Source organism: Bidens hawaiensis, unplaced genomic scaffold (assembly GCF_021521415.1).
Source record: "Bidens hawaiensis isolate Kalapana, Puna unplaced genomic scaffold, B.hawaiensis_p1.1 tig00014095_1, whole genome shotgun sequence".
NCBI lineage: Eukaryota > Viridiplantae > Streptophyta > Magnoliopsida > Asterales > Asteraceae > Bidens > Bidens hawaiensis.
Window position 1 is genome coordinate 78960 of NW_027492212.1, and position 26660 is coordinate 105619.

At 38.6% G+C, this 26660-nt stretch overlaps 1 protein-coding gene and 1 pseudogene across 2 annotated transcripts; both read left to right on the forward strand.

Moving 5' to 3' along the window:
* Positions 1-1227: 1227 nt before the first annotated feature.
* LOC143545872 (uncharacterized) lies at positions 1228-1890 on the forward strand. The gene is made up of 2 exons (XM_077037667.1): positions 1228-1391; positions 1491-1890. The coding sequence occupies exons 1-2, from the start codon at positions 1228-1230 to the stop codon at positions 1888-1890; spliced, it is 564 nt and encodes a 187-aa protein (XP_076893782.1).
* Positions 1891-19318: 17428 nt separating this feature from the next.
* LOC143545873 (uncharacterized) lies at positions 19319-21537 on the forward strand (annotated as a pseudogene). Its single transcript, XR_013137519.1, has 2 exons — positions 19319-20162; positions 21046-21537. The product of XR_013137519.1 is annotated as an uncharacterized LOC143545873 (transcript).
* The last annotated feature ends 5123 nt before the right edge of the window (positions 21538-26660 follow it).

Below are 26660 nucleotides of genomic sequence, written 5' to 3' on the forward strand. Positions count from 1 at the left end.
AAGCAAGCCAGAATTGTCGGGAAGGCTTGCAAAATGGGCGATAGAACTAGGAAAACACGCCATCGAGTATAAACCAAGACCAGCGATCAAAGGACAAGTCTTGGCTGATTTCATCGCTGAAATTCCTCAAGGAAGAGAAGAAGAATGCAAAAGAGAGATCAAAAGCCCAAATAATCAGCAAAAAGACGAAGTCTGGAAGCTGTTCACAGACGGAGCCTCTAATGATGAAGGTGCAGGTGCCGGCCTAAGAATAACCAACCCAGAGGGACAACACTTTAGGTACGCGATACGCCTAGAATTCAAAAGCACAAACAATGAGGCAAAGTACGAAGCGTTGTTGGCAGGGTTAAGGATCGCCAAAAATTGGGGGCCCGCCATTTGGAGGCACACGTGGATTCAATGCTAGTGGCAAACCAAATTGAAGGATCATACGATGCAAAAGATGACAAGATGGCGTCATACTTAGCACAAGCTAAAGCACTAATGGCAGCCTTTACTACATGCAAGGTAAAACACATCAACAGAAGCGAGAACAAACAGGCCGACTCGTTAAGCAAATTGGCTTCAGTTGGTTTTGAACACCTCGCAAAAGACGTCCGCATCGAAGTCCTGACAACGCCTTCAATAATGAACAAAGAAGTTTTCGTATGTTCAGAGGCAGAATTTGGATGACACCAATCATTAACTACCACGCAAGGGGTATTTTTCCGGAAAAGAGAGCAGAAGCGCGGAAGATTCGCCACAAGGCTTTGAATTACACAATCCAAGGTGACATTCTCTACAGGCTATCGTACTTAGGGCCACTTCTCAGGTGCGTAGACCCGCAAGACGCAAATTATCTGCTAAGAGAAATCCACGAAGGAATATGCGACGTGCATGCAGGCCCGAGAATGGTGGTCGCCAAAATCATGAATACAGAGTACTATTGACCAGGCATGCATGTAGACGCCGAAAAAGAATTCAGACGATGCAGCGCCTGTCAACGCCATGCACCAAACACCCTGCGCCCGAAAAATGCTATGATACCGGTGACAGCCTCTTGGCCATTTCAAAAATGGGCAATCGATATAACAGGACCATTTCCAGAGGGGCCAGGGCGTGTGAAGTTTCTAATCGTAACAATTGATTACTTCACAAACTGGGTCGAGGCAGCCGGTAGCTACAATCAACGCAGCCAGCATCAAAAAAATTATATGGGAATTCATAATCTGTCGCTTTGGGTTACCCATGAATTTGGTCAGTGAAAACGGAACACAGTTTGCTGACCAACACATCCAAAGATGGTTAAAGGAGCTCAATGTCACACAGACATTCACTTCTGTTGCTCATCCACAAGGGAATGGCGAAGTAGAACGCGCCAACAGAACAATCGTTGGCGGAATCAAGAAAAGGTTGGCAAACCACAAATCAGGATGGGTTGATCAGCTACCTCACGTGTTGTGAGCTATAAGAACGCATAAAAACACAAGTAATGCAGAAACGCGGTTCAGCCTAACTTACGGTACCGAAGCAATGATCCGCGCCGAAGTCGGTGTTCCTTCACCAAGAGTCACATTACCAAAAGACAACAACGCGGAAAGGCGTTTCGATTTAATGCTTCTCGAAGAACGTAGAGAGTTGGCTGCAATAAGGGAACAAAACTACAAGCGCCAATTACAGAAGTATTACAACATAAAAGTGAAAATATGTGAGTTCAATGCTGGAGATTACGTCCTTCGCAACAACGAGGCATCAAGAGCACATGCACAAGGAAAACTAGCGCCATCTTGGGAAGGCCCGTACCAAATCAGAGAAGTATTGGGAAAAGGCGCCTATACTCTAATGCAACTCGATGGCTCGCCGATTCCTAGAACATGGAATGTAGCACAATTGCGAAGGTGTTACATGTAAATCGATTCCAATTGTAAAAACAGGCCTAGGGTCTAATTTGAATGGAAACGATACTCCGCATTTCACAACTAAATGAGCAACATTGATTTCATTTATATACAAGTAATTACAAGCGGGTACTTACACCCGCATATAAAAAAAACAAAAAACAAGATTACGACTATACAAGTCAAGGAGATAGCTTAGTCTACGTCGTTGACACTCTTCCCAGATTCAACAGCTGCGCTATCTCCCTAGCCGCTAACAGGAGCGGTAGAAGGACCAGCCTGCGAAGGCTCAAGCAAATCCTTCAACAGCTGCACGCCATTTTCTTCCTTAGCATACTGGGAAACTTGAGAAAGAATAGGAAACGTAAGAGAATCATATTCCGTCTTAGCTGCGGTATACTACGCCTCCACATCAATGGCGTGAAGAACATAGGCCTCAGGGGGAATATTGTCACACAAATGCGTAACGGCATCTTGAAACCCAGTATTGTGGCCAAGCTGCTGAGAAGCAGTGACAAGGGCTCCAACGCAACGCGTCAAATCATTGTCGGTAATGATGCGTTGAGCAACCTGCATAGCAAAGGCATTAGTAAAACGAATCGGAAGAAAAGCAAATAGGGGCACAATGCCTTGCAAATGTCATGTTTCAATAGCCAGTCACGATCAGCGGCGGCAGCGGCACGTTCGGAAGTTAGAACCTTAATGGTCTCCTCATGGGAAACCAAAGTGTCAGCTAGCTTGCCCGCGTCAACCTTCCTCAACTCAGTTTCCGCCTCCAACTCTTCAATACGCTTGCGAAAAGCAGCGTTTTCACTCTCGAGTCGAGCGAAAACCTCCTTGGAAGTAAGGGCGCGAATGCGTGCATCTGCAAGTTCAGCATTAGACTTCTTGCACGCAGCCTCAAAATCCTTGTAGCAAGCAGCACACTCGCGGGCAGACTCTGCCAAATCTGCCTCAACTTTCGCCGATTTCGCATCAACATCACTCAGAGCTTGGCGATGCTCTGACGACTCTTTACCCGCCTTCCAGGCACCAGCCTCAGCATCTTTCACCAATTGTTCCATCTCCCTCATCCGAACACCAGCATCAACCTTCTCCTCATGAAGAGCATGGTTCTCGCACAACAACAACGCGAAACAAGAGAAAGCCTGGACTTGGTGAAAACCTGCATCGGAATACAAACTATTCTGAGGCTGGATTTTACGAGCAATGCACTCGCCGGAAAGAACAACGTGTTCCAAAAATTCTGAACAAGTGGCCGGGTCTTCAAAATTGGCACAGCAAGTAACCTTCTATCGAGGGCGAAAAACTTGGTTCGCCTCTATAGAGTCGCGGGAATCCATATCTACATTCAATACCCCACCACTCAAACCGCCACTAAACCCGCCACTGCTGCCACCTTGAAAGTTAAAAAATTTACCTTGTACAGTCGTACCCATAACAAAAGGTGACGGCGGCACAACCTCGTCACCATCAAGAATCAAATCCTTGTTTGGTGAGGACTGTCTTGATTTCATGAGATCGACGAAATAAATACCCGCCGATTCAAGACCAACCTTAGACGATTCGTCCACAATCGCCTTCATCGGTTCAACAGACGACGATGGCTGAGATACGACTGGAATAGACCCGGTCGACGCATGCACAGTCGTCACAAGGGTTTCGGCCTCAGACGGGCCAACCACACTCGTCATCATTGGCAAACTCAGCATCTGTACAATAGGTGCCGCCTCCGACAAGCTGCCAACACTTGTCATCATTGGCAAACTGGTAAAAACAGCCGCCAGAGAGGATGCAACACCAGAAAGTGCAGGAGAAACTGTCGAAGAAGAAATCGCCAACGTGCCTGGAACAAAAAAAAATGAATTTATAAAACATCAGACTGCGTCAAAAACAAAATTATTAGCAAACACCATACCCGACGATTTAACATGACCGCGCTTGACAAACCCGCCAAGTCGAGGTTTCTTGAAGACGCGGGGTATCTCTTCATCATCTTCATTAATAACAGGGGCGGAACCCGGATTGTGTGGAGCGGTGAACGCTCCGCCCACTGCGGAAGAAGAGGAAGAAGAAGGTGTATCCGTAGATACGAAATTCGTATTGACAACGGTTCCATGAGCTGTGCCTGCAGAAGACACATCAGTCGCCACCAAAATTGGAGTGGCAACCGTCGTGTCCAGCGCAGACACAACAACCACAGGCTGCGAAACTGTTGATGAGGAGAAGCCAACAGAAACCTGTGCGGAGGTGGTTGGGGAAGACGCCACGCTGGCACTCAAACCGAGTGCCTCAAGCAATGACGTAGACGAAGACACCGTAACCCCAAAAGGAACGGTGGAGATCATGACGACATCGTCATCATCATCCACGACGTTTTTCCCGGCGACATCTATTGGAGACACAACCGTCTCCCCACCACTGCGTTGCGTGCCCCTACTACTGCACTTAGGAAGGCGCACAACGTTAGATCGTCTACATGAAAAAGAAAACGAAATGTTAGCAAAAGAAGCAAACAGAAAGAAAAATGATAGAAAAGAAAATAGTTCAACTTACCACCTTGAGGGTTAAAAGAACCAGCAGGTGGCAGCGGCCGCGGAGCAAGTGACTGCCCCATAGGAAGTGGAAACACAAAGTTCCGGGCGGTCCGCGTAAGGATCGGCTCCTCACGAGGACCCAACTCTCTCCGCCTTAGTAATTTAGCGCCCTCAGGCGTCGGTTGAAGGAGAAGCATGCGGTCGTCCACCTCTGAAAAATAAATCAGGTTATTACCAAACAAGTATACATCAGAGCAAAAACAAAGAAGGGATACTAAACCTGACCACCGTTATGAATAACCGGCACCATCGCCGCGTCATCCCAGATGCGACTCATGCCGAACAGCACCAACGCGCGCTCCGGATAATGGCGGAGTAGAGAAAGGCTCGCCTGCAAAGTGGTAAACCAGTCCGAACCGGTATAAGGAGCCACTTTCGACTCAGCAAGCTCTTTCACGTCCGTAAAATGCATGGAGTGCGGAATCACGCACGCAGAATCGTTGAAGAATAAACTCTTCCACTCGTGCAAGCTCTGCGGTGCATCCAAGGCAATAGCCTTAGCATTAGGGCGGGTAAACAGGTTGTACCACCCCTGGGAGAAATGCCACCGATAGAAGGCAGATAACCTGTCAGGCGTCGGGGTAATGCCGAGGCAATGACAGGTATACTCGAAATGGCGAAGACGAGCCATCCCGAGTGGATGAATCTGGCTGAGATGCAGCCCAAACACATCCAGAACATCCAACAAAAACCGAGTAAGGGGCAATCGAAAATTGCCCAAGAAGAAATATTCCCGGTACACGGCAATCTTGCCGACGGGAGCCTCTCGAGCCGTCTTGCCCGGTGCAGGCAACCCAGGCTCGTACTCAGGGCCAAGGTTATAGTCCTTGACCACATTGTTGAAGTCGTCGGCAACCGTGCGACACCCGAAGAACTCCATACTGTTATTCTTCTTAGCCTTTGAGGATTGAGACGATTCAACCATAAAAAAACAAAAGATTCAAGGGAGAGGAATAAAGAGAAAATGAAAGCAAACGATGAGAAATGATACCCAAAACAGTGTAACTCCCCTTGTTGGGTTAAGAGTTTGACCCAAATGAGGAGATTTGACCTAATTGAAGAATATTGAAGATTGGAATCTTCTCAACCTCCTCAGAAACTGCTAAGTATTGAACCCGGGTACACCTTGGACCTTCGAGTAAGCATTTACTTAGCCGAGTACGAGATTTTGCCTTCCGGGCATGGTTTACTTCAAATAATCTTCTTAAGTGGATATCCGAGCAAGGTATACTTTTTGGTGATTTCCGAGTAAGGTTCATCTATTTGGCATATCCGAGTAAGGTTCACTTTGTCAAGCAGGGTTGTTCTTCAAGACCAAGTATTTTACTCTTCCGAGTAAGGTATGGTCAACCAAGTCCAAGAAGCCAAGTAATTAGAAGACCGGGCAAGGTATTATTTAATAATTATGGTCCGAGTATACTTGATGAGTTGATGGAATATCTCTAAGTTATATCGAGTAAGGTTCTGCTCGAGTAAGGTATGTACTCCCGAGTACGCCTTATCAATAAGTTATTCAACTAACAAAGAGCCGAATAGGATCATAGAAGAACAAGGTTGCTCGTGAGGATTTGTCGAGCAAAGTTTGATAAGTCCAAGAAGATTGAAGTCTACTCGGTGAATATTTTACTTGGTAAAATATTCTCTAAGTAAAGTCTACCCGGAAACTGATTCCAAGTACACTTCATTGTTTACCAAGTCTGAAGGAAGGCCGAGTACACTGCGTACTCGGAGACTGAAGTTTAATGAAAAGCTTACCCGGAAGACTTGTTTTACACTTAGTATATTTTTGAATATGTAAATTGAGTATGTACTATCAGATAGGGTTTCTAGAAGGAATGACAGCCTGTCTTAGGTTGGCAGGCCTATAAATAGAATAATTAGAGCACGCCGCCAGGGAGAGGAAATAATACGAGAGACAGAGTGGATAAGACCGACACATTAATTAAGAGAATATTTTGTGTGTGACGGCTGTCCTAGGATTCCTCCTAAACCCTAATCGATTATCCTTTTGTATGATTAACGTTATATAAATGGAAATCTTTTGAGTGAATCCTTCGTGTGTCTTCGTATATTGAATATTCATTGCAACCATATGTTTGTTATTGATTCCGCCTTTAACAAACGGTCATCTTTCTAAATAGTAACCCGTCATTAACTCTCTAGTCAACACGATTAATTTTGTGTGAGTTATGACATGATTGATTAAGATCCGATTCGAAACGACCATCATATTTTTTCTTTAATTCAATTAGGTCAAATCTCCTCATTTGGGTCAAACTCTTGACCCAACAATCTCCCCCTAGATTGGAACACCTCAGCTGACCCAAAACACTCTATGGTTACTTACACTTAGCAAAATACACATCAAATTTCGTAATTGAATTACATAAGTAAAAATTACATAATCAAAGGTTTGTCCGAAGACATTACAAAGCAAATCCTATTCTATCTCATTTGTCTTTTCCTCTCATTGTAGGCTGCTTGTCTTCTCAGCTGGATCACAGATGCTGCCTTTTCTCTGAATATATCGAGCACTTGGTAGTGAGTATGTCCTTCTTGTATCACCAAGTCTCTTATATCAGCAAGATCATCATTATGTAGGCATGTCAGATCTGCATCCTTCTTGATTGTTGCCAAGGCCTTCCCATCTGAATTCCTCAGCACATAGTGGCCAGTGTCTTCTCTGTATTCAACTTCTGTAATGACACCATTTTTCTGCACTGTGTAATTCGGCCTTCTCATCCTTCTTCCCAAGCTTATACAAGTCTCCATGTTGGACAGAGGATTTTGATCTCGGACTCTCATCTGGAAGTTAAGCTCATCCCTGTCCATTTTCTTCAGTTTTTCTGACCTCCTTGACTTGTGAAGTTGGATCAGTCTCCAACTTCTCTTTTCTTTTAAAAATTTGAAGCCATCAGCCGCCTGTTCTTGCAGATACTTAGATAAGTCATTCATTTGTCTTCCTGCTGATCTGTCTCTGTCCCTGAAATCATATAAGTGAAGTGACTCCATTCTTCTTAGTTGTTCTTCTTTGTATTCTCTGAAATCACTTCTTACAACAATCTCCCTTAACGGCCTACTTTCCATTATGACTTTCAAAGAATCAGTAACTGAATCATAGTAAAGCTCTCTTGGTAAATCCACACCAGACTGTGGTCTTGTTCTTTGTTGCACTGAGCTACTTGATTCCCCTCTTCCTGCTTGTCCTCTTCCTCTTTGCATTCTTTGATGGATTGGTGGTCTGAATGGAATTGATTTCTTGGGCTTTTGAGGTCCCAAGTTGAATGTCTTCACATATATTGCTTCCACCATCTCAGTAGGAAGGTTTGCAATCTCTACAATGTCATGTCCTGCTGACTCCAGTTCTTTTAACATTTTAATCATTCCCGGAGTTCTAGCCAGTCCAGCAGGCACAAATCTGCCATCAGAGTAATATCTGGGATTTTCTCCCTCCCTTAAGGCTTTTTCCCACTCATTCTTCTGCAGATAGAAAAGAGTCTTCAGATCCTCTTTCTCCAAAGCATTAAAATCTGCCTCAGTCATCCCTCTTTTGTTTATCATTATGTTTCTTAGGATGCTGATCATTTCCTCATTCTCCCAAGGCATAAATGGTTCAGTTTCTTGTTCAGGCTTTACATCATCTTGAGGGATATGAGTTTCAACAGGTTTGACTTGCTCCTTTTCCATTTCTCTTAATGTCTGAATTCTTCTTTTCTTCTTTTGAGGCTCATCAGGTAGTTCAGTTTGAATTGTGCTCTCAGTATAGACCCTTTTCATCTCTTTCTGTTTCATCTTGGAATACTGGTCAAATACTGCCTCTTTAATCAAATTTCTCACAACCTCAGGCTTTATCCCTTTCTCAATCAGATAACCACACATTCCATTATACTTTTTCTTTAACTCTTCCAATTCAATCTTATCATCTTGTTTCACAAATTTTTCTGCAACTATCCCTTTTTCAATGTTATAAAGATCTTGAATTTGTTCAGCAGTATATCTTTCTAAAGCAGCTTCAGGATACCCTCTAACCTTCAAAAAGGTTTTATAGTGCTCAGTGTTTTTCTTTCTTTTCTCAACCTTCTTTAGGACTTCCTCTGCATTTATTTCAATTATGCCCCTTTGAATATAAGTCATTTCAGCTTGAGGGGTCTCAGCATTAGAGCTTGTGTCAACTTTTTCACCTCCTTGATCAGGGTGATCATCACCCTTTCCATCAGACTCCTCAGAGTCATCCTCCCCATCATCTGATAGATCATTCATGACATCTATCTTTGGTTCATCAGAGGCAGGATGCTCTAGTTCAGCAATATCAATATCATGAACTCAACCTCAGGGATATCAACATCAGGAACCCCTGGTAATTTTTCTCCTGGTTTCAGTATTTTCAAGGGGATTGCTCTGATTGGTTCATCATCAGTCTGTTCAGCAGATTTCTTTCTTCTTTGATAGGTCTTTTCATATCTTCTTTCTCCCCATTTACTAGCAGGGTTCTTTTTCATGTCTTCTTTTACTTGATCAACCCATTTCTTAGCAGCTTCAGATGCAATTGACTCCCCAATCTCTTCAGGTATAATCATGTCAGTGTGAAGATTGGTTGATGGTTCAGCAGTCTGCTCTTGTTGCTCTTGAAACTTGTTAACCACCTTTCTCAAAGAGTCATCAACCTCTTGAGTTTTGTTCATATTCACCAGTATTTCAATAACCTCTTGATCTGCCACATCTTGAAATATTTCTTTTGCTACATTGGCTTCATTGATCAATAGGTCCTGCTGTGCCAACTCTTCTTCCGTCAAGGAATGGGCAATTGCTTCCCTTTCCATTGACTCTTTAATCAGTCTTTCTCTCTAAGCAGGAGCAGCAGCAGCAGTATCAACAAAGGATACATCTTTCTCAACATATACAGCAGGCTCATCCTCTGTTGCTATTCCTTTGCCTTTTTCTTTTCTTTTTCTCAACTGCTCTTCATTTTCTTGCTCATCACCAGTTTCATAATCATCAATTTCTTTGAACAATTGATCTAATTCCGAATCATGCTCTGCCCTCTTGGAACTAGCTTCTTGATCATCTTCAGGTTCAGTGTTTATCAGTTCCTCAGTAGTAGCATTCTCATTCATATTCTCTACAGTCATCTCCTCATCCACAATATCAGTCAACTCTTCTGTAATCACATTCTCATCATCATTTGTTTCCTCTTCACACACCTCTTCTTCATTCTCATTACTAACATCATAATCATTCATAATCCTCATGAAACCATCAATATTTTCAGCACATTCAGCATCAGTCATACCCACAACATCATCATAAATATTCTCCCCCTGTTTTGGGGCAGCTGAGTTCTTCTCAAGATCCTGCCTCAGGGTTTGAATCATCAGTTCAGCTTCAGCTAACCTTTTTAACAACATTTCATTTTCATTTGTTAGCTCTTCATTCTTTCTAATCAACTCAGCATTTTCATCCTTAACCTCCTCAACTCTCCTCTTCAACTCATCATTCTCCAACATTAGTTCAATATTTATTTGAAGTGTGTTTTCTTGTTGGCTTGAGGGTGGGGTTGTAGGTAATGGTTCATAAGTGGGTAGTTCAGTGATGGATGGGGATTGTGTGTGTTGTGTGGAGGTTTCTGTTTGTTCTAAGTCGAAAGATTGAGGTGGTGTTTGATGTGGTGAAGTATGTGGTGGTGATTGTGGTAGTGTAGGGATAGGTTGTTCAAGTTCTTCATGTTGCTCCCCCTGTACTTGTGACATAATCTCCATATCCAGACCATCTCCCCCATCATTTCCATCTTCATCATCATCAGAGTCTCCTCCAGCACTCTCATTATCACTCCCTTCTTCCTCCTCTGAGCTCAGCTCAGGTACAGGCATAACAGCCAAATAATGGTTTAACAACCATGGCAGAATTTCCAATGGAATACTTGCATCAAAATTGTTAGAAACACCAGGATTCTTTATTCTCTTGTATGCATCGGGATCTTGCAGTTTGTGGGTGGTTCCAATTGTTGGTAAATCATGCAGTGTGCTATTAAATATGATCTGCAGGAATCTTGGGTACTGTAAAAATCTTTTGCTTTCTGGTTTCTTCAGATTCCCCACTAGCCCATCAAAAATAATCTTGGAAAAATTAAATGGCAGATCAAAAATTGTACCAACGGTGGCATTTGCTAGATCAAGGCTCATCAGAGTCCATGATCCCTTTCTTGGAGCAAATCTATGAATAATGTGGTGAATCAGAAATCTGTACAGCATCGGAAATAAACCCTTCTGAAACTGTCCCTCATGGACATTTCCTTGATACCCCATTGTTTCTCTGAAAATCTTTAACAGATGCTTTGTATCGAAGTAACTTATCATATCAAACCATACCCGAAAATGACAAACTTAAACAGTAACATTTAAGCGTGCCCGGAAAGATTAACAAGTCTTTCCTAACAGCATATTCACTCAAAGCTAACTCGGTACACTCACTCAAGTGCACAAAGTTTGCTTGACAACACAATCAGCATATAACATGCATAGCTTACTTGAAGCTAACATATAACATGCATTGCTTACTCGAAACAAGAATTTCTTGTTGACAGTTAGCTATTTCAACACATAATCATCTCAAGACTTCAAGCTTGCTCGGAAAGTGAGTGCAATAGTGCAAACATTTCAAAGCATGCCCGAAAATCATAATGTTAGTCAAAAATGACTAAGCTTACTCGGAAAGGTTGAAAGTTGTCAAACCTTACCCGAAACAACATATTCACACATAATCAACTATTCTGTACTCGGAAAGGTTATAATTCAATAACCTTACCCGAAAGTACATATTCAAACAGTTTGTGCTCGAGAAGGTTGGAAATCATCCAACCTTACTCGAATTTACATATTCAGACATAATCAACTGTTTTGTACTCGGAAAGGTTATAATTCAATAACCTTACCCGAAAATACATATTCAAACAGTTTGTGCTCGAGAGGATTAGAAATCATCAAACCTTACTCGAACTTACATATTCAGCCTATTTTAGGTAAAATGCAACACTTTTTGACTTAAACCACTATTCAAAGACATTTCTAAGTTATGTATCATTTCAGAACATATTTTAAGAGCAAATGGTGCATTAAGAGATCAAATTTTGGTTATACTTCACTTCAAAACAATTTCTTTTATAAACTGAAAAGATCTCAGGAATGGGATCATATTGACTAAGTAGCTATCTCATTACTTCACTCTCAGCATTATTATGACAACATAGATAGGTTAACATCAGGTATAAACTTAGCATGATTTTCATCTCTTTGGTGATATGATTAAGGTTCAATTTGAGCATAATGCAATAATGGTCAACACTGTGCTATGATGCCTCATATCTCTTCTCAAAGCTTATTTGGCTTTCCCCAGATCACCCCAATTTGACTCCAACCTCCTGTATTTGGTCAAAAATAGTTTCTTATGACAGAACTTATTGTATTTTTGAACTTTTGATATTCAAACATATAGAGGTTGAACGTTGGACTTACAGTTAGCAACATGCCTTTCATTTAAGATGAGACAGATTTTGTCAACATCTTTGTAGTTCTTGTTGTAACCCTCTTGTTTGATAAAATATTTAAAACATTTATCAACTTTGGTTGATTTATTCATTCTTCCCCTTGTTTTTGATATTTTCTTAAATTTTCTTAAAGCATGTTCTTTGTCATATAAAAAAAATGTTTCATTTTGGTTGACCAAATAACAACAGGCTTGTGTATGACTGGGTAATCACTTTTCTGCCATATCATTCGGAGAGATCTATCTTGAGACATGCAAAACAACAATGCATCTCCACATAAAGATTAGCATATTCATTATGTTTATATCACCTTAGATTTTACCTCATCATGGGAAAGCAACCATACATGTTAATGACTATACTAAGGCCTTTTTAGCCAATTAATTCCATATGATCAGCTAAGTAGTCAATGTACTATCATTTCCCAAATATACAGTTTAATATTCAATCACACCAATACCTCTTCATTGTCAGGTTAATGGCTATCCTGTATTGACCAAAAGTGATCAACAGGACCAAACATACATGTGAATATATGTCCTGTCAAAGTCAGAGTTATTGACATAATTTTAAGTGAAGGAATAAGAAACAAGTCATAATTGCCCCAAATGCATTCAGTTTTCAGGTCAATGGCTATCCTTTGAATCTATAGAGATTTAAGGACCAAACATACACAAGTGCATGTCCTTTCAATTGGGCAAATGACATAATTTTCAGCAAAAACAACTGTTTGAGATCTTTCCCTTTAAAAATCCTTCTTTTAAGCTTCTTAAAAGCTTAAACTGAATAATCTTATCATATCTCAACACCATTAATCAACTTGCTCATGTTTTGACCAAAATCTAGTATTTATGCAAAATTCATTAAAAATTTCATTGAATCACATAATTTTGACATAAAACACATTTTGACACAAACAGTTGCATCTCATACTCAAATCTTAATCATTCTATCATCATTAAGAAAAACAGACTGTAATCTCATTCAATGTCTATTCTACCTTAACAACTTCAGAAGATCAGATTAGGATCATATTCAAGTAATCATAAACATGTGATTACTCATGACATTATACAAGCAATTAATCTCACCTAAACAGATCTAATTACTTATCATAACATCAGATCAGTTACAAGATAGTCAAGTATTATCATCAAAATCAACCAAATTGCACAAGTAGTCACTCAAGTACCTATCAGTTAACATCAAAGCAGTGACATAATCAAAACATATTAAACAACATATTCAGCAACATATTCAGCATGTGTGACCTCTTTTAAAATATTCAAGTAGCTCATAGAGGTACACAACTAAGCACACATCCTTAATCAAATTTTATCAGAGTTGATCATCCCCAGGGCTTTCAACAGAAAGTTGAACCTAGTTCTATCAAGTGGTTTGGTGAATAGGTCAGCCAGATTATCACTTGTATCAACTCTTTGCATTTCAATCAAACCCTTTTCACTACAATCTCTGATGAAATGATGTCTGATTTCAATATGCTTAGTCTTAGAATGTTGCACAGGATTCTTAACAGTAAAATATGCAGCAGTATTATCATTCATAATAGGGGTGTTTAGAAAGTTCAAACCATAGTCCAGCATCTGATTCTGAATCCAGAGAACTTGTGCACAGCAGGCAAATGCAGCAACATATTCAGCTTCTGTAGTGGAGATTGACACAGTGGTCTGTTTCTTGCATTGCCATGACACTAGCCTTTCACCTAAAAACTGGCATCCCCCTGATGTTGACTTTCTACTCATATTGCATCCATCATAATCACTGTCTGTGTATGCAATCAGATCAAAGGATTGGTTCTTAGGATACCAAATCCCTAAGTCTGGCCTTCCCTTCAAATATCTGAATATTCTTTTCACAGCATTCATGTGGGAGACTTTTGGATTTGATTGGAACCTAGCACATACACACACAGCAAACATGATATCTGATCTTGTTGCAGTCAGATACATCAATGATTCAATCTTGGCTCTGTATTCATGTTCATCAACTGACTCCCCCTTTTCATCAGCTATCATCTTTTCTTTGGTGTCCATTGGAGTTGATGCAGCCTTGTAATCATGACAGTTGAACTTATTTAGAATGTCCTGCACATACTTAGCTTGGTGAATGAAGATTCCTTCATCCTTTTGTTGAACTTGTAGTCCCAGAAAGAAATTCATTTCGCCCATGGAACTCATGCTGTACTTGGACTTCATCACCTCTTCAAACTCCAAACACATATTTTCATTTGTAGATCCAAAGATGATATCATCAACATAGACTTGTACAAGCAGCAAATCTGACCCTTGTCTTTTGTAGAAGAGTGTCTTGTCTATGGCTCCCCTTGTGAAGCCATTTTCAAGTAAATGAGTTGATAACTCATCATACCATGCTCTAGGAGCCTAATGTAAACCATAAAGGGCTTTGTTTAGCTTATACACCCTGTTTGGATACATGGGATCCTCAAAGCCTGGTGGTTGAGTCACATACACTTCTTCATCAATCTTTCCATTAAGGAATGCAGATTTGACATTAAGCTGGAATACCTTAATGTTCTTTGAGGCAGCATATGCAAGAAAAAGCCTTATGGCTTCCAGTCTTGCAACTGGTGCAAACACTTCCTCAAAGTCTATCCCTTCCTTTTGAAGACATCCCAGTGCTACAAGTCTTGCTTTGTTCTTAATCACCAAACCCCTTTCATCCCTTTTATTTCTGAACACCCATTTGGTTCCTATTGCATATCTGTCATGTGGCTTGTCTACAAGATCCCATACATGTAAATCTCTGAACTGGGCCAATTCCTCTTGCATTGCCTCTACCCAACTATTGTCTTTTAAAGCTTGAGCAATATTCTTTGGTTCTAATTGGGATAGAAAGCAAGAGTACAGACAGATGTTAGCTATCTCAGAATGACTCCTTGTTACTCTTTCATGCAGGTCACCAATGATATTTCCAGCAGGATGATTCTTTTCAACAGTAGGAGTTTGTATTATCATATTTGTAGACAAATTTATGTCAAGATTTGTTTCATTGATTTCAGGTTCTTCAATGATCAAATCAGCTTCTGCATCATGAAACTCTGGTGCTTCATCATTGGTTTGTCTTGAAGTGATGCACCATTGTTTCCCAGATTCAAACTTTGAAACAAGTCTTGGAATCTTGCTGTTGTTGCAGCTTCTTCATCATTTGTTTTGTTGCCTGTGTCACTCCCATTATGAACATGATCATTTTGTACATCAGTACTATCTTGACTTGTCATTTCCTGATCTTGTTCAATGTCATTGTTTGTGGAGCTATTCACAAAAGTGTATTCTTTTTCTGTTCTAGCAACTTTCTTCCACAATTCTTCCAAGTCCAGTTCTTTCTTCTTATTTTCTTCAAGTACACTGGTCTTGTAGAATGTTTCATCAAAGTCTTCAGAATAAATCTTGAATGACTTTATCAATTTTTCATGATCAAACAGCCATGTTGCACCACTGACTGTGTTGAATTGATTCTCATTAAAAATAATATCAGATGACTCTATTACACTCATGTGATCTTTCACATAAACTCTGTAAGCCTTTGAGTGAGTAGAATATCCAACAAAGAAACAGTCTAGTGACTTAGTTTGAAACTTGTTCAAATAGTCTCTAGTGTTTAGTAAGAAACATTTGCAGCCAAAGGGCTTGAAGAACTTGATGTAAGGCTTTCTATTGTTGAAAATCTCATATGGAGTTTTATCATGCCTTTTGTTCACAAGCACTCTGTTCTGAACATAACAAGCAGTGTTGATTGCTTCAGCCCAGAATGTGACAGGTAAGTTAGCATCAGCCAACATGGTTCTTGCAGCTTCTATTAGTGTTATGTTTCTCCTTTCTGCAACACCATTTTGTTCAGGAGTTCTTGGAGCTGAAAATTGTTGAAGTATTCCTTTCATAGCACAAAATTCTTCCATAACTCCATTCTTGAACTCAGTACCATTGTCACTTCTCAGCATCTTCACTTTCTTATTTAGCTTGTTTTCAATCATTGTGACACATCCTTTAATCAACTCAGCAGTCTCATCTTTGGTACTTAGGAAATAAACCCAAGTATATCTTGAATAGTCATCAATGATCACCAAACAGTATCTTTTCTTTCCAATACTTGGTACACTCACAGGACCAAAAAGATTCATGTGAAGTAACTCAAGTGGTTGGTCAATTGAGTTGATGAGCTTTGTCTTATGAGTAGACTTGTGTTGTTTTCCCTTCTGACATGAGTCACAATGATCATCTGACTTAAATTCTCTTGTAGGTAAACCAATCACATGTTCACCTCGACCAGTCTATTCATATTCTTTAAGTTCACATGACACAACTTCCTATGCCACAATTTAGACTCATTTTCAGTGGCTTTGGACACAAAACATGCACCACCTCTTGAAATAGCATCTTTCATATTCAACTCCCGAGTAAGGTATGTACTCCCGAGTACGCCTTATCAATAAGTTATTCAACTAACAAAGAGCCGAACAGGATCATAGAAGAACAAGGTTGCTCGTGAGGATTTGTCGAGCAAAGTTTGATAAGTCCAAGAAGATTGAAGTCTACTCGGTGAATATTTTACTTGGTAAAATATTCTTTAAGTAAAGTCTACCCGGAAACTGATTCCAAGTACACTTCATTGTTTACCAAGTCTGAAGGAAGGCCGAGTACACTGCGTACTCGGAGACTGAAGTTTAATGAAAAGCTTACCCGGAAGACTTGTTTTACACTTAGTATATTTTTGAATATGTAAATTGAGTATGTACTATCAGATAGGGTTTCTAGAAGGAATGACAGCCTGTCTTAGGTTGGCAGGCCTATAAATAGAATAATTAGGGCACGCCGCCAGGGAGAGGAAATAATACGAGAGACAGAGTGGATAAGACCGACACATTAATTAAGAGAATATTTTGTGTGTGACGGCTGTCCTAGGATTCCTCCTAAACCCTAATCGATTATCCTTTTGTATGATTAACGTTATATAAATGGAAATCTTTTGAGTGAATCCTTCGTGTGTCTTCGTATATTGAATATTCATTGCAACCATATGTTTGTTATTGATTCCGCCTTTAACAAACGGTCATCTTTCTAAATATAGTAACCCGTCATTAACTCTCTTGTCAACACGATTAATTTTGTGTGAGTTATGACATGATTGATTAAGATCCGATTCGAAACGACCATCATATTTTGGGACCTGACACCCCTATTTATACTAATCGCAATTAATGAAGGGCGGGAGATACAAAAAGAATAAATGACACGCGACCAAATAGGAGAACGCCATGACAATAATATAAATAGAATATGTGTTACAGCTGGGCGCATCACCGGGATTCTCGCCCACTCGCCTGACACAGGCAGAAAGCCTGCAGAGCAGAGCAACCGTTGCCAAACTGTCACGTCCAGCAGTCGTTTCACTTACTTGCATTTAATTCACCCATCCACGCCAAATAACACGTCATCAGTATAAAAGAAAGAAAGATGAAAAGTATGGGCCAAAATAGGCTCCGCCAAGGGATGATTTAAATAAATCACCCGCCAAAGTAAGCTCCGCCAATGGATGATTTAACATAAATCACCCGCCAGAAAGGCCGCGCAATAAAAATCACCCGCCAAAATAGGCCCTACCAAGGGATGATCATCAAAAATTACCCGCCAAAATAGGCTACGCCAAGGGATGATTTAACAAAAATCACCAGTTGAAAGGCAGCGTGAAGAAATGATTATAAAAAATCACTCGCTAAAAACAAGTTATGTTAAGGGATGATTATCAAAAATCGTCCACCAAGCAAGACTCAGCAAAGGATGACTATCATAAGTCACCGGCCAAACCAGGGATATGAGATGTCCTAAATATATTGTCGAAAAACCAAATTGTCATGAGTAAGGGGTTTCATTAACCAAATACCCAAATAGGCTAAGTGGGCAAACAAACAAAAAGATGCATAACCAAAAGCCCATGATAAGTCCACAGCCCCCCACTTTTTCAAAGAAGGACGACTATGGACTAAGGAGACTTGTAGAGGTAGGGTATTAAACCCACCATTTAACCAAGTATAACACCAAGTTAATACGCTGGGCGGAACACTAGGCGCCCGGATGTCACTTACGCCAGGCGTAGTGCATGGCGCAAAGAGTGTAGCCCAATATAATAAACTTCTCCTGACATCTCGGGAATGGTAATGCAAAGGTCCCACCAGCATGGGATAAAAAAGATGCAACCCACATAGGGATAAACACCAAACCAATGGGGATTAGACAACACACAAAGGATGGTACAAACAGTAGAAACACGTCCTTGTCAAAAGGCCATGATGCCCACCAACCACCACGACCGCACGGATGGAGAATATTATTGGTGGAAAACCTGACAAGGTGGTTGGTCACACTCTCCCTCCTTCGGCTATAAATACCAATGGACCTCCAAATGGTAAAGGATATACTCTCTCCTACTATTACTATCAATCTACATTATCTTGTACTATCAAGTACTGATTCTCACGCCGGAGGGTGGTTACGAGAGAATCCCCCCCCCATTCCTCGTAACGAGCTCACGGTGTTCTGTTTTGCAGGATACACTCATTTGCGCCAAGAAGATTTTATAACCCATCGTGTAGAATACTTAACCATAACCCTCGGACTAACGTGTTAGACCTTGAGGGGTGGATTTGTGTTTCTTCAAGCACCCTAATTAATAATTTGGGATGTGTATGTTTTGTCACAATCGAATAAACCTACTAAAATAAATAAATTTGGTTGATGTGGTCATAAACCTACTAAAATAGTTAGGGATGTGTATGTGTATGTTTTGTCACAAGCGGTCCTTAGATGCACGATTTATTAAGTGGATCTTCATCTATATTTGTACTATTCTTGACAGTAGCCTTTCTCAAGCCATATTAAACAAAACAACATCACATTGGTCCCAATCACAACCATTTCAGCTTCTAACTATTTATAAAAAAACATTATTCTTAAACTAATAAGTGGCAAGTAAACACAACTCCAATGTTTATACGGTTTAAAGCATGTGTGTTGGGAGAAGAAGAAAAAAAAATAGAAGGCAAAACAAAACAGGTGGTGTCTGGTATGGTGTCAGAATTAAGTAACAAATCAAATTATATTAGGAGAAGATTAACAGAAAAAACTATTTAATCGCTCATATTTTATTCCATAATTATATTTTTACTTAATTGCCGTCTACCTTCACATATGATATAACATCTCACCACGCTTCACAATTTCAATTTCAAAAAATTAATATTAATATTATTGATACAATACAATTATACAATGCTCGGGTGGATACACATTACGCTGGTGGCAGCATCCGCCGGAATATTCCTCTTCCTCCTCTTTTTCCTCTTCAAGTACATTTTCAGCCACCCTAAACCACCGCCGCCAGCAGCCGAAAACACAACTGTTTCCCGACATGAAGCATCATTAAAAAAATTAACATTGTTCAAATGGTCGGATAACCCTACACTTATAACCGACGCTATAGAAAACGGGTGGTCAAGATTTGCTTTTACGGATTATGTCTCATCCTCCTCCGTTGGATCAAGCTGGTTTCTACTCGGCTCATGCGCTGGCGGCGCTGGTGGCGTTGACAGCTCCGGAGAGTACGAGGATGACGTGGAAATAAGTTGGGAAGTTTGTCCGGGATCCGCGGATTTCATGCAAAAGATTCGGTTTAATTCCGGGTTAAAGAAAATTATTAAAACGACGACGTTTGCAATGTCGGCGGCTTCGGTTATTAGATCGGCTTTGCCGTTACCTGGTCCGGAGGTGGGTAATACGTCGCCGTTTCCACAAGAGACGTATTTTGAAATTACGATTTTATCATGTTATGAGAGTGAAGATGGAAAGGGTGTTAATGGAAAAGGAGGGGTGAATATGGGAGAGGATGAGAATATTATGTTGATTCAAGAGAATGATGTGAATTGGAGGGGTGGGAATGTAAATATGGAAGAGTTGAGGGGTCGAAGTTGTGTGAAGGAGATAGGTGGAGGGGGGGATGAGGTTAGTGTTATGTTGTCGGTAGGGTTTACCGTCGGAGGTCCCCTTTCGGTGAAGCTTCCGGGGAGTTATCCCGGGTCTATTGGCTTCCATTCTGATGGCTCTATTTACCTGGATGGTATGCTCTATTTCGTTCTCTTTAATACTTAACCACAATCATAATCGGCATAAAGTCATAAACATTTGCATGCATTATTCTAGCATAATATATAAGATCATTTGGGGCACGGGTTCGAGTTAGAACGGGATTATTTTAAAAAAAAATGTTATTTTGATTCAGGTTAGAACGGGTGTGGTTAATTGAATAGTTAATACTGGTTTTATTGGATAGGAATTAACATGTTTAATTCTAAAAAAGTAAATCCAACCGAATAAAAACAAATGTAAAGGTTAGCATACCCATTGTTTTCACTTTTACATATAATATTCGTTAATTTTCATTACTCTTATTTAGAAAATAACCCTAGAGTAAAAGAAAATGAATCTTCTTATACATTATCCTTATTCTAAAGGTGTATTAAGCAATGTAAAAAGAATACTTAGATAAGACAAAATAATAATTATTGTTTCATTATTATTTAGATGGAACTTGGAAGTGTATATAATATTAATATAACATCAAGAACATAAGTGATAAAACGGCCTGGTAGGTCCACCTAACAACCAACCAATTTTTATTTAGCTCAAATAATTTAACACTTGGAAAAGTGTATAATAATTTATTTCATGCCTACTATTCATGTTTCATTTTTAAATAACTTCTATGTTATATATAACAAGGTATAATATGCCTCTATTAGGGTCTTTTCAGTCCTAACTTTCTTTATGCTCTTAGATACTGAGTCATTTGTAATTAGATTATAGATATTATATATCTAGTTTTGTTGTTAGTTTACATAATGTAAATTTAACTTTCATTTAAGCTGATAATGCTTTTAGTATCTTTCTGAACTGATATTCCTTTTAAGATATTTGGTTTAGTAATTTACTTGATTTTGTAGGAAATAAACTCATAATTGAATCGAATATCGAAAGATGGGAAAGATCAGATAAGGTGATCGGTTGTGGATACAATCCAAATCTAAAGAAAGTTTTTTTCACGATAGATTCCAAACTTGTACATGAAATCAACTGTAAAGGCGACGAATTTGGAACACCACTCTATCCGGTGTTAGCAACAAACAGTGATCTCGTGGTGCTTGTAAATTTCGGGCAAAGTGTCTTTAAATACGGGCCAGCAAATTCCATGCTTCATTGGACCGGTGGCAACTTCCTCATCGTCGGGGTATGAAGATAGCAAAGAGCTTTTTTCAATGGGAAATATAGATTCACAATGGTTAAACCAAACAGCAAGAAGTGGATCATATCATGCCAATGTTAATTATAAAGGAAAGATGAAGGAGTGTGATGAGGCTTCTGAAGGAGATTTGTTTGAAATCATGATAGAGAGTAACAGTTACCGAAAATCACCGAGCATACTGTCTAAGCCATAAATATTTTATATTACTTATTTAAAATCTTTATATAAAAAGATTTTTATAAAGAACTTTTTATAAATCAAAGCCATTGATACTAACACCCAATATTATAAATAATTAATTCCGTTTGATCTATTCGATATAATATTCAATTTCTCTGGAAGTCGAATACAAACAGTGGTTCTAAGGAAAGAGTATTATACAAGATATTTATAAAATATATAATTCTGTACTGTGATTTGAAAGTTTAGAAATCTTTCTATCTTATTTTCGATATTAAGTGTAGTGAAATCTTGCATAAGAGGATAGCAAGTTACAAATTCTATTTTTTTTCCTTCCTTTCTTCTTTTTTGTTTCGGATTGAAAGAGGAAGAGTTGAGTAAATGAAAAATCCAAAGGAGGTTCATAGCCAAGGGTAAAGATGTGCGAATACCGGTTCTTTTGGAATGTACCGCTTGTGTTTGAAACGGTGTTAATAAGGAATCAACGGGCATTTCCAGATATATTACTCAAAAGAACCGGCACAATACGCCTAATCGATTGGAGTTACGAAAATTCTGTCCATATTGTTACAAATATACGATTCACGGGGAGATAAAGAAATAGATTGAAGCGAGTACTTGCACCCTTATCTTATTCTTACAAGGCAAGGAAAGGGAAAAATGACATTATATATATAACATATTTAACATAGTTAAAAAATAATTATAAACAAACCAAATCGTATTTATTTATTCTAATTATATATCCGGCTGAAATAGAATTTTAGGGATAAGAAATAAACTAACCAAACCATGGATAAATCCAAGCGAACTTTTCTTAAATCCAAGCGATCTTTTCGTAAGCGTTTGCCCCCGATCCAATCGGGGGATCGAATTGATTATAAAAACATGAGTTTAATTAGTCGATTTATTAGTGAACAGGGAAAAATATTATCTAGACGAGTAAATAGATTGACCTTGAAACAACTATTAATTACTATTGCTATAAAACAAGCTCGTATTTTATCTTTGTTACCTTTTCTTAATAATGAGAAACAATTTGAAAGAACTGAGTCGACCACTAGAACTCCTAGTCTTAGAGCCGGAAAAAGATAGGTTTACTCTTTATTAACTTGAATTCAAACGCGGATTTCTATTTTGTGGTCAAAATCCAAGAATCCGGATTGAATTCTCGTGTCATAAGAAAAAAAGAAGAATCTGGGAAGAAGAAATTTTTTTATTGAACGTGCTGATTCATTTTTATTTTGACTACTTTCTTTTCTCATATTTTATCATATTATATTCATTTTGATTTTCTTTTTTATTCGACCTTCCCGGAGTTCATTCTCCGGGCAACTCCGTTTAGCCGGTGGATTCCTTCCAACTTACTTCTTTTATGATCTCATTGGAAATCATATAAAGACAATTCCTATTTGATATAGCTATTTGTGCAAGTATTTTACGAGTAAGAAGCAACTGTCTCTTGTACAGATCATTTATTAATCTACTATAACTATAGCATACCCCCCTTTCGCGAATTGCTGCATTTATTCGAGTGATCCACAAACGACGAAAATTTATTTTTTTCCTATCCCTATCCCGATGAGCCGAAACCAAAGCTCTTATTTTTTGTTGAGTAATAGTTCTAGTAAGTCTTGAATGAGCCCCCCGAAAGCTTGATGCAAATAAAGGAATTTTTGTTCTACGTCTCCGAGCGATATATCCCCGTCTAATTCTGGTCATTGAATAAATGAATCTTTAACGAATAACTAATAGATTTCCTAGATTTCCTTTCTTTCAGTTATTCTTTTGCCCCTTTCCTAGTATATTAATAACAAAACTGATTTTTCCAATGTATAAACTAAGAATTCCAATGGCTTTGGCTACTATAACCTTCCCAACCACAACTTTTTTATTTTTTCTAGGCTCGAAATACGAAATTGTACTATACTAGGTATTAAAAAAACAAAGTAATGATAAAGAAATAGTGGATTCCATCGTTTCTATAGTTACTTCTTAAACGATGAGGTCTTCTCTATACACCGGAGCCTTTACTTCATTTAATCAATGTTATTGCTAACTTGTATAGTTCACATTCTTCGGCTCTACCCATGAATTATCCAGTAATAGGGCTTTCACAACAAGCTCTACCTATACAGTAACGGTATTTAATTATGAAGGTTGGCTGGGTAGCTGACCCTGTTAGTCCGTTCTTGCAAGAGGGGTCTATGTTAACTAAGATTTCCTCTGCCTAATGGATAACCATTTGCTACCAATGGAGAATTGCTTCTCATTTTGAATTGAGGTGAGTGGATTTACACCAACAGAAACCATAAATTTCATACACAATAAAAGGGATATCATCCATTTTTAGATAGGAAATATATTTTGTTTTTCCGTTATATCCTATTTGATCATTGATATTCGAACATTTTTCTCTTTCCTTTGTTCTAGTTCATGATCTGAACGAGTCGCACATACACCCTAGTACATGTTCCTAGACGCTGAGGGCATCCCCGAAGCGCGGGGGATTTTGTGACATTTCTAATTGGCTGTCTTGTATTTCTAATAAGCTGTTTAATCGTTGGCATGTTGAATCATATACATAATGGGCTGGTTTAGATCGATCCTAACCGGATGATTATGAATTACTTTTATTCAATAGAATAATAAAGATTCCATAGAATAATAATATTCAACTCGGCAGGGTTCATTTCAGAATTGACGCGAAATCCAGGTTATTGTCATTCAACCGCCACAAGATCAATAATTCCATAAGCTTGAGCCTCTGTTGCTGACATAAAAACATCTCTTTCCATGTCTTCGGATACAACCCATAAGGGTTTGCCCGTTCTTTGTACATAAAGCCTTGTCAGGGTTTCACGTTGTTTCAGCAGTTCTCCCACTTCCATGATGAATTCTTCCGTTGATACTTCAAAAAAAGAAGCAACAGGTTGGTGGATCATTACCCTGATGATATAAGATAATAAAAGGTTTCTCTCTTTTTCATGATGAGGGGAAGATAAAAGAAAGATAAAAGAATAACAAGAAAAAAAAGATAGAATCGAACAACCGTACGGGCATTATGCATTGCATACGGCTCTACAATAAAATTGACCCTTACCTTCCATCAAAGAAATAAAAAATAGGATCGATCAGACCCCGATCGGTAAATGATCAACTTACCACCTTTCCTTTCGGAGGAATTTAAAAAATACTATGATGGCTCCGTTGCTTTATATATTTATTATATTTTTTTGTCTGTGATTTGTCTGTCATTCAGCAATCCCAAAGTTGCTTTTTATTTTATCAAATAAACTAAGGAAAAATGAATTTTTTTTCGCTCCATAACATAAATAGAAATATTGTTAAGAGACCTCTAGTGTGAAAAAAGTTTGTGACGCTGAACTGGACTTCCAAAATAAGAAAATAGGAAATAAATAGGAAATACGTTTTTATCATATTACTCTCTCGATACATAAGCTAATGTTGTGAAAACAAAAAAAAAATTATATCGAATTCAAAGTGCCATGCTATTATTACTTAATATTCATATTTCATATGGCGAAGGCATAGTCTTCTTTTTTCTCTCAAATAAATAAAAGCCTCATTGGCGCCAAGCATGAGGGAATGCTAGACGTTTGGTAATTTCTCCTCTGACCAGGATAAAAGATCCCATTGAAGCGGCGTATCCCATGAATATTGTATGTACATCTGGTTGCACAAATTGCATAGTATCATAAAGAGCCACTCCCGGTATACCCATCCGCCAGGAGAGTTTATAAATAAATACAGCTCTTGGGTATCATCCTCGATACTGAGATATATCATAAGACCAATAAGTTGATTTGAGATCTCGTTATCAACCTCTTGACCTAAAAAAAGTAATCTTTCTCGATAAAGTAGGTTGATTAGGGTCAAATTGTTTCCCTTAAGAACCGTACAGGCGCCTTTTAAAGCATACGGTTCAAAAAAAAAATCAATGTGTATATTCCAATACGTTTTCTTTTTTCATAGAAAGTTCCTTCTAACTTATAATAAAAAGATTTTTTTCACTAAATATGAGTTTGTCTTCCTTTCCTTATAAAGAACGTATAATAAAAAAAAAGAATTCATTAAACTTATCCAATTAACTTCTCATTGATGGATTGTTTCATCGAGATCCAATCCAAATAACGATGTCATTTTCTTGTTCTTAAATGGGCCTCTTTAATCTTTTTAGGTTTATGCTCTACTCCGGGTAAAGATCCGCCCGATTTTGATTTGCACATATAGTACAAATGCTCCCATTACCACTTCTTTTTGTTATCCCCCCCTTTTTTCAATTCATGCATTCTGTAAAAAGGTTGACGGATTTATGCATATTACTCAATTGATTAACATAATAGTTTGAAAAAAAAATTCTTCAAAAAAAAGGAATACTTTATGATATAAAGATATAAAATAGAAATAGATATATTACCACTTGGTTTTTTTTAACGGAGCCTGGATACTTCAATGTAGTAGTCCAACTAAGACAACCACAAATTCTTCTAATTGATAATAGTAATCCGAATCCCCCCCCCCCAAAAAAAAATACGGATCTAATTGCACTTCACGCTCCAAATTTTTGATGATGAAATGAATCTTTCATGGGCGAAACAGAGGATATCTCGATTGGGGAGAAAACGGGGAAATCCCATATGACCAAATATATCTAACAAGTTGCACTATATGTCAAGCCAAGATGCATCTTCCTCTCCAGGACTTCGAAAAGGTACTTTTGGAACACCAATAGGCATTAAATGAAATAAAAAAAGAACTAAGTACTGTATTTTACTTTGATGTGGAAACGTAACAAAGCCTTTCTTTTTCTTTATAATATTGTACTTTATACTAATAAGATTTTATTCAATTCATAAGATTTTATTCATAATTTATGAAAATTTTATAAAGAAAGCAAGAAAAAGGGGAAAATTATTACGAATAGTGTCCTCTAATGATGAACAAGTATGGGCACATTCGCTCATATAAAATGGCATTCACATCCCCATTGCGTATTAGTACTTATCGAGTATAGAATAAATCTGCTTCTCTTTGTTCCTACGAACAAAATTGTTCCATTATTACCAACATAATAGAACAAATATGAACCCTTGCGTTGAAATAATTTACTAA